Genomic DNA, 7,851 nt, shown 5'->3' with positions numbered 1-7,851 from the left:
TGTACCCTCTGTAGGGTCACAGATGCCACCTATAGGGTACATGTACCCTCTATAGGGTCACAGATGTCACGTATAGGGTGACATGTACCCTCTATAGGGTCACAGATGTCACCTATAGGGTACATGTACCCTCTATAGGGTCACAGATGTCACCTATAGGGTACATGTATCCTCTGTAGGGTCACAGATGCCACCTATAGGGTACATGTACCCTCTATAGGGTCACAGATGTCACGTATAGGGTGACATGTACTTCTATAGGGTCACAGATGTCACCTGTAGGGTGACATGTACCCTCTATAGGGTCACAGATGTCACCTATAGGGTTACATGTATCCTCTTTATGGCCATAGGTCACTTATAGGATCACACACATTACCTATAGGGTCACACTCATCACCTGTAGGGTCACATGTATCCCCTATAGGGTCCCATATGTCCCATACAGGGTAACGTATATCCCATGTAGGGTCCCATATACCTCCTATAGGGTCTCATATATCCCATATAGGGTCACGTGTATCCCATATAGGGTTGTACGTGTCATCTATAGGGTAACACACATCCCCTGTAGGGTCACACACGTCACCTATAGGGTCACATATATTCCATGTAGGGTCACATGTATCCCATATAGGGTCACATGTATCCCCTATAGGGTTGTATGCGTTATCTATAGGGTCACGTCCCCTGTAGGGTCACACACGTCATCTATAGGGTCACCTACGTCATCTATAGGGTCACCTACGTCACTAGGGTCGCCTATACCCTTATGGGGTCCCAGACGCCCCCTACCGGAGCGCGGGCCCGCAGGGCGCACACGGCGCATGCGCAGTCCGCCCTCTTCCCTCCTGGGCTTCCTGCTCCCCGCTTCCCGCTTCCGGCGCCGCGCGGGCCCGGGCGGAAGTGGCGCCATGGCGGCGGCGGCGGCGGCGGGCCCGGGGGCGCCGCGGGCCAAGACGAAGAAGAAGCAGAAGCGGTTCGTGCCGCAGCGCGTGAAGGTGCCGCGGGCCGCGGACCCGCTGCTGGCCGTGCTCTGCTGGGGCGTCACCCACCAGGTCAGGCCCCGCCGCCGGCCCCGGGCCCGGGCTAGGCCCCGGCGCTGCCGGTGCCGGGCGGTCCCACAGCGAGCGCTGCCCCGCAGGTGAGCGAGCTGAGCCAGGTGCCGCCGCCCGTGATGCTGCTGCCCGACGACTTCCGAGCCAGCTCCAAGATCAAGGTCAACAACCACCTCTTCAACCGGTGCGTGCGGGGCGAGGGCGGCGGGGCCCTCCCCTCCCGCTGCCCCCCCGCTGCCGTGGCCTGACCCCCGCCGTCCCCAGGGAGAACCTGCCCGGCCACTTCAAGTTCAAGGAGTACTGTCCCCAGGTGTTCCGGAACCTGCGGGAGCGCTTCGGCATCGACGACCAGGACTATCAGGTGCGGGGACAGCGACAGCGGGGTGGGGGGGCTTTGGGGCACCCCTTCCCCCCCCCCCCCTCCGGCTGATTTTTGGGGTCCCCCCTCAGGTGTCCCTCACCCGGAGCCCCCCGCACTGGGTGGGCAGCGACCGGCGGCTGCTGCTCTGCTCGGACCGCACCCTGGTGGCCAAGGAGCTGTCGGGGGAGGACGTGGCCGATGTCCACGGGCTCCTCTCCCATTACCACCAGGTACGGGGGTGCCCGGGGGGGGGGGGGGGTTCCCCGCGGGCCCCGCTCGGTCACGGTGCCCCCCGTCCCGCAGTACGTGGTGCAGTGCCACGGCAGCACGCTCCTGCCCCGCTTCCTGGGCATGTACCGCGTGAGCGTGGACAGCGAGGAGGCCTACCTGCTGGTCATGAGGAACATGTTCAGCCACCGCCTGCCCGTGCACCGCAAGTACGACCTCAAGGTAACGGGGGGGGGGGCCCTCGGCACCCAAACCCCCCCCCCCCACCCGGTGCAGCCCCCACCTCATGGCTCCTCTCCATCGCCTCCGCATCTCTGCAGGGTTCCCTGGTGTCCCGGGAAGCCAGCGACAAGGAGAAGGTACCGGGGTGGGGAGGGGGGATGTGACCCCCCCCCGGACTGAGGGGGGGCTCCAGGGCTCGTTATCCCCCCCCAGTAATGGCAGCTCCTTGGCTGCCTCCCTGTGCTGGCTCGCGGTGGGGCTGGCGCAGACCGAAGGCCCCTTCACCCCTGGGGATCCCCCCACTTCCTGCCCCGTCCAACCTGATGCTTTTGGGGGGCTCCTCCCCGATGTGCCCCCCCCCCCGCCACGTTGCAGGGCAAAGAGCTGCCCACGCTGAAGGACGTGGACTTCTTGAACAAGAACGAGAAGGTCTACGTGGGGCAGGACGAGCAGAGGGACTTCATGGAGAAGCTCAAGAGGGACGTGGAGGTGGGCGACTTGGGGCCTGCGCCCCAAACTGGGACCCACGGGGCGGGTGCTGCACCCCCGGGGCAGCCTCGTGGATCCCCCCACACCAATGCGGGTGCTCTGGTCGTGCCCCCCCCCCCCCCCCCAGTTCCTGGTGCAGCTGAAGATCATGGACTACAGCCTGCTGCTGGGCATCCACGAGGTGGGGCGGGAGGAGCCGGACGAAGAGGAGCTGGAGGACGAAGAAGCGGGGGGCGATGAGGGGGGGCCCCCGGGGGGGTACGGGACCTCCCCCGAGGGCATCGGCGCCTTCCTCAACTCCCACCGGCCCCTCGGCCCCGGAGACTTCGACCCCTACGTGGACGTCTACGCCCTGCGCGGCAGCGAGGGTGAGGCTGGGTGGGGTGGGGGGGGCACACGCAGACCCCCCCCGACCCTCCCTGACCCGCCCTGTGCCCCCCCCATAGCCGCCCCCCGGCGCGAGGTCTACTTCATGGGGCTCATCGACGTCCTCACTCAGTACGACGCCCGCAAGAAGGCGGCTCATGCAGCCAAGACGGTCAAGCACGGGGTGAGGGGGGGCCCAAACTATGGGGGGGGGACACCCCAAACTCTGGGGGTGTTTTGGGTGGCTTCTTAAAGACTTTGGGGGGTGCTTGGCTGGGGCACAGCCCCGGGGCAGGGTTCTGGGGGGGTCTTGGTGCGAGGGGGCCTGCGGGGTCCAGGGGGGGCTTTAGGGGTGTCTGGGGGGGGGTTCTGACCCTGTGCCCCCCCCAGGCGGGAGCCGAGATCTCCACCGTGAACCCTGAGCAGTACGGGAAGCGCTTCCTGGACTTCATCACCAACATCTTTGCTTAGGGGGGGCCCTCAGGACCAACGGCTCCCCCCCGGGACCAAGGGCCCCCCCCGGGGTGCGCAGCCCCCCCCTTCCCGATCCATGGTCCCCCAGCAGGCCCGGGTTTGCTGTACAAGTGCCTTAACTTTACGGGGGGGTAGGGCTGGGGCTCCTGCCCCCCGCCATGGGGGGCTCCCACACCACTGCCCTGCGGAGGGGCCCCCCCTTCTCCCCAACCTCCCCCTTCTGAGCCAGCACGGGGGGGGCCCATTCCTTGCCCTCCCCCCTGCTCCCTCCAGATGGGACCTGGGGGTCCACCAGAGCCCCCCCTCATTGCAGCCCGCAGGGGAGACCCCATTCCCATGGGAAGGTTCCTGACCCTGCGTGACCCCGCCCCGGGGGGTGGGGGGGGGGGCAGGGACTTGGGGGTGATTCCCGACACCCCCCCTCTCTCCAAGGAGGTCGCTGGGGGTGGCCCCGCCCCCCCCTCCCCGTCTCAATAAATTATTGATCCGGAGCCGGCTCCGCGCCGTGAACGGGGCCCGGGACCCCCCCCGGTACCGGCCCCCCCCCCGCGGTACCGGCACCCCCAGCGCTGCAGCCCGCGGCCCCTGCAGCGCTCCTCGCCTGCCTCTAGGCCACGCCCCCTTCAAGCCACGCCCCCTACGCGTGGCCCCGCCCCACTGCTGCGGCTGGCGCGGTCCTGACCACGCCCCTTCCCATTGGCTCCGCCCTCGCCATCGCGCGCCGTTCCCATGGCGACCCTCCCGCTGCTCCTCGCTCGCGGGTCTCCTCCCTCCGCTGCTGTTGCCATGGTCCCCGCCCCCGTTGCCATGGCGGCCCCGCCCCGCGCGTCACGTGACGCGCGGCGGCTCCGGGCCCCGCTGCCGCCGCCGCTACCGCCGCCGCCCCGCTCGGTCCGCCCGGCGATGGTGGGTCCGGGGGGGGGGGCACGGGGACACGGGGACGGGCACCGGGACCCCTCTGCCCCGCCACCGGCACCACTCGGCCCGGCTGTGCCCGGGAACAGGCCCCTCGGCCCGGTCAGGCCTCCCCCGAACGCCCCAGGCCCCATCTGGGCCTCCGGGAACAGGCCGCGGCCCCATCCCGCCCCCTCCGCGCATCCCGGGTACCCGCAGGCTCGGGGGTGCCCCGGGCAGCTCAGGGGGGACCCCGCGCAGTGAGGGGGCCGCAGGCGTGGAGCGGTGGGGCTCGGGGGGCAGGAGGGGCCGGGGGGTCTCCAACTCCTTTGGGGGTGCCGGGGCCTGTTTGTTATTGCCGGGTCTCCTGGGGCCACGGGGGGGATGGGGCCTGGGGGGTGATGATCCCCAGAATTGGGCCGGGGACCCCCATGTGGCCCCCCCGTGTCCTCCCCCCGCAGCCTGTGGCTCGTGGCTCCGGTGCTCCGCTGGCATCTCCGGCTCCTGCTGTCCCCCATGGGCTCGCCAGGTGGGTGTCCCCCCCCCGGGCCTGGGGACCCCCCCTTTGCGCACACCGTTGTGGGGGGCTGAGCAAGGGGGGCCCCTGAATGTCCCCTCCGTGGGTCACGGGGCTGGGACCCCCCCTTAACTTGATCGCTTTGGGGGTTTAGTCCCTGGGGTGCCACCTCCAGCGGTGCCTGGGCGCGCTGTGCCCTCCATCGGGTTTGGGGGGGGGGGACGCTGACACCCAGGTCCCATGGGGCCGCCTTTGGGTGCCACCTCTCAAGCTCTGACCCCCGTGGGGGGGACACCCCCCCCAGTGTCATTTGTCCTCTCCAGGATGGCAACGTGCGGGGGGGCCACTAAGAACAAGGTCACGGTCTCCAAGCGCGTCTGGGACTTCTTGACCAAGGAGAGCCCGGCCAAGCTGGCGAGGCTCAAGGAGGAGACCAAGGTCAGCATCATGGTGGACGGCGAGACCTCGGACATCTACGTCCTGCAGCTCTGCGTGCCCCCCCCGGGCCCCCCGGGCGGGCTCTGCCCGGCCCGCAAAGCCCTCAAGGCCTTGCTGAAGGAGACGGAGAAGGAGCTCAAGAAGAAGAGCCCCGCGAGCCGCCACGGCGAGCTGGTCGGGTGCGTGACCGTCCTGGAGCCCGGCGGCGCGGCCCTGGGGGGCCGGGGCCCATCCGCAGCCCCCTCGTCCTCGGGGGGGCCGTCGGCAGCCGGGTGCTCGCGGGAGGAGGAGCCCGAGCGCCAATGCCCCATCTGCCTGGGGGAGATCCAGAAGATGAAGACACTGGAGAAGTGCCGGCACTCGTTCTGCGAGGTGTGCATCACGCGGGCGCTGCAGGTCAAGACCGCCTGCCCCATGTGCGGGCGCTTCTACGGGACCCTGGTGGGCAACCAGCCCCCCAACGGCCGCATGCTGGTGACGCGCGACGCCGGGCTCCTGCTGCCCGGCTACGAGAGCTTCGGCACCATCATCATCCAGTACGTCTTCCCGCCCGGCGTGCAGGGGGTAAGATGCGGCCAGCGGCTCCCACCGACACAGCAGGGACCGGCGCGGGGTTCTGCCTGCCCCAAAGCCCCGCCGGTGAAGGGTGAAGGGGGGGAGCCCGGGATGTGATGGGGGCACCAAAGCAGAGCCCAAACCCTGCTGGGGAGCTTGGGACGTGATGGGGGGCACCAAAGCAGAGCCCAAACCCTGCTGGGGAGCCCAGGATGTGATGGGGGCACCAAAGCAGAGCCCAAACCCTGCTGGGGAGCCTGGGACGTGATGGGGGGCACCAAAGCAGAGCCCAAACCCTACTGGGGAGCCTGGGATGTGATGGGGGCACCAAAGCAGAGCCCAAACCCTACTGGGGAGCCCGGGATGTGATGGGGGCACCAAAGCAGAGCCCAAACCCTGCTGGGGAGCCTGGGATGTGATGGGGGCACCAAAGCAGAGCCCAAACCCTACTGGGGAGCCTGGGATGTGATGGGGGCACCAAAGCAGAGCCCAAACCCTACTGGGGAGCCTGGCATGTGATGGGGGGCACCAAAGCAGAGCCCAAACCCTACTGGGTGCCCCAGCCCTATACCCCTGGGTACAGGCCCATGGCAATGCTGTGTGTCACTGGCACCTCTGGATGACCTCAGGCCCTGCCGGGTGCCCCCAGCCCCATACCCGCAGGTCCCCCTGACCCCCAAGGCCCTGCTGGGGCACTCAGGGCGCCCTCCCCGCAGGAGGAGCACCCGAACCCTGGCGTGCGCTACCCGGGCACCACGCGCGTGGCGTACCTGCCCGACTGCCCCGAGGGCAACAAGGTGCTGGGGCTGTTCCGCAAGGCCTTCGCCCAGCGCCTCACCTTCACCGTGGGCACCTCCATGACCACGGGCAGGGCCAACGTCATCACCTGGAACGACATCCACCACAAGACCAGCTGCACCGGCGGGCCCCAGCTGTACGGCACCCATGGGGGGAGCCGGGGGGGACACCCCAGGGGGACGGAGGCCGGGGGTAGGGGTACCCCTGCGAGTGGGGCATCTGCGGGGGTACCCATGGGGCTCAGGGTCACCCCAGGGGAAGCGGGGAGCACCCCTGGGGTGAAAGGGCCCCACCTGTATGGGGTGGGGGGCACCCATGGAGGGATGTACTCATGGGGGGGGGCACCCCTGGGGATTGGGGGTACCCCGGGAGGGGGCGCCCCTGCGGGCAGGGGTTGGGGGTATGGGGGTGCCTGGGATGGGGGCCTCAGAGTAGGGGGTGCCCCTGTGGCAGGGGAGGGGCCTGGGTGTGAGCACCCTTGGTGGGGGGGCACCCTGGGGTGGGGGCCCCAAAACCAGGCTATGGGTGCTTGGGGGATGAAGGTGGGGGCACCCACTGAGCTGCCCCCCCATCCCTCCAGGTTCGGGTACCCCGACCCCACGTACCTGGCGCGGGTGCAGGAGGAGCTGCGGGCAAAGGGCATCACCGAGGACTGAGCTGGGGGGGGCACCGGGATCCCCCCCCCGGACAACGGGGACATCCCCCCAGGGAACCGGGATTCCCCCGGGGGGACACAAGGACCATGGCAGGGCCGGGGGGGTTGGAGCCCTGGGGGGGGCGGCCGGTTAATTTAAGAATTGATTTTTTATTTCCCCCCCCTCATCTGTAACTTTGATCCAATAAAAATATGCAACGATGCGAGGGGGGGTCGGGGGGGCAGGAGGCTTGGGGGGAGCGGGATGGGGACACTGGGAGGGGGGCACCAATGTGGAGGCACCAGGATGGAGAATAGGGACACCGGGATGGGGGATGTTGGGATGGGGACACCGGGATGGGGGATGTTGGGATGGGGACACCGGGATGGGGGATGTTGGGATGGGGGATGTTGGGATGGGGATTTCAGGGTGGGGGATGTTGGGATGGGGACACGGTGATGGGGGATGTTGGGATGGGGGATGTTGGGATGGGGACACGGTGATGGGGGATGTTGGGATGGGGACACCGGGATGGGGATTTCAGGGTGGGGGCGTTGGGATGGGGGCATGGGAACGGGGACACCGCGATGGGGCCGCTGGGATGTGTCCCTCGTGTGCCCGTGTCCGTGCGTGCCCGGGCAGGAGCAGGACGCGGACGGACGGGGGGACCCAGGGGAGCTCCTGCCGCCCCCTGAGGCCACGCCCCTCGCCTTCGGCCACGCCCCCACCCCGTAGAGCTGGGTTCATGCTCCAGAAGGGCCACGCCCCCGCCCCGGTGACGTCACCCGCGGCCGTGACTGGGGCGCGCGCGAGGGG

General features: G+C 68.7%; 2 protein-coding genes across 5 annotated transcripts; both read left to right on the top strand.

The window, feature by feature from the left end:
• Positions 1 to 815: 815 nt before the first annotated feature.
• Positions 816 to 3,743, top strand: PIP4K2C (phosphatidylinositol-5-phosphate 4-kinase type 2 gamma). The gene is made up of 10 exons (XM_080635522.1): positions 816 to 1,058; positions 1,145 to 1,242; positions 1,323 to 1,419; positions 1,509 to 1,649; positions 1,723 to 1,869; positions 1,968 to 2,006; positions 2,245 to 2,358; positions 2,486 to 2,726; positions 2,805 to 2,908; positions 3,115 to 3,743. Exons 1-10 carry the CDS (start codon positions 828 to 830, stop codon positions 3,193 to 3,195), a joined length of 1,293 nt encoding a protein of 430 aa, XP_080491648.1. The 5' UTR covers positions 816 to 827; the 3' UTR covers positions 3,196 to 3,743.
• Positions 3,744 to 4,089: 346 nt separating this feature from the next.
• DTX3 (deltex E3 ubiquitin ligase 3) lies at positions 4,090 to 7,258 on the top strand. Of its 4 annotated transcripts, XM_080635524.1 has the most exons (5): positions 4,090 to 4,104; positions 4,554 to 4,621; positions 4,914 to 5,611; positions 6,319 to 6,536; positions 6,981 to 7,258. In XM_080635524.1, exons 2-5 carry the CDS (start codon positions 4,609 to 4,611, stop codon positions 7,054 to 7,056), a joined length of 1,005 nt encoding a protein of 334 aa, XP_080491650.1. In that variant the 5' UTR covers positions 4,090 to 4,104; positions 4,554 to 4,608; the 3' UTR covers positions 7,057 to 7,258. The 4 variants fall into 4 exon arrangements, 3 of the variants coding, with proteins under 3 accessions (XP_080491650.1, XP_080491651.1, XP_080491649.1); XR_013958558.1 differs by lacking the exon at positions 4,090 to 4,104 and having other exon boundaries at positions 4,129 to 5,583; positions 6,981 to 7,117; XM_080635525.1 differs by lacking the exon at positions 4,090 to 4,104 and having other exon boundaries at positions 4,129 to 5,611.
• Positions 7,259 to 7,851: the final 593 nt, after the last annotated feature.

The sequence above is a fragment of the Psittacula echo genome (genome assembly GCF_963264785.1).
Source record: "Psittacula echo genome assembly, chromosome: 27".
NCBI classification, from domain to species: Eukaryota; Metazoa; Chordata; class Aves; order Psittaciformes; family Psittacidae; genus Psittacula; species Psittacula echo.
Note: the sequence above shows the minus strand (reverse complement) of the source record. Positions and strands in the feature narration are given on the sequence as shown.

Excerpts from the sequence above, each read along its gene's own strand:
- PIP4K2C (XM_080635522.1), top strand. The coding sequence starts at position 828 with ATGCGCAGTCCGCCCTCTTCCCTCCTGGGCTTCCTGCTCCCCGCTTCC. Across the intron at positions 2,727-2,804 it reads CGCCCTGCGCGGCAGCGAGG|CCGCCCCCCGGCGCGAGGTC; the intron begins GTGAGGCTGGGT and ends CCCCCCCCATAG. Across the intron at positions 2,909-3,114 it reads CCAAGACGGTCAAGCACGGG|GCGGGAGCCGAGATCTCCAC; the intron begins GTGAGGGGGGGC and ends TGCCCCCCCCAG.
- DTX3 (XM_080635525.1), top strand. The coding sequence starts at position 4,850 with ATGGGGCCGCCTTTGGGTGCCACCTCTCAAGCTCTGACCCCCGTGGGG. Across the intron at positions 5,612-6,318 it reads TCCCGCCCGGCGTGCAGGGG|GAGGAGCACCCGAACCCTGG; the intron begins GTAAGATGCGGC and ends CCCTCCCCGCAG. Across the intron at positions 6,537-6,980 it reads TGCACCGGCGGGCCCCAGCT|GTTCGGGTACCCCGACCCCA; the intron begins GTACGGCACCCA and ends CCATCCCTCCAG.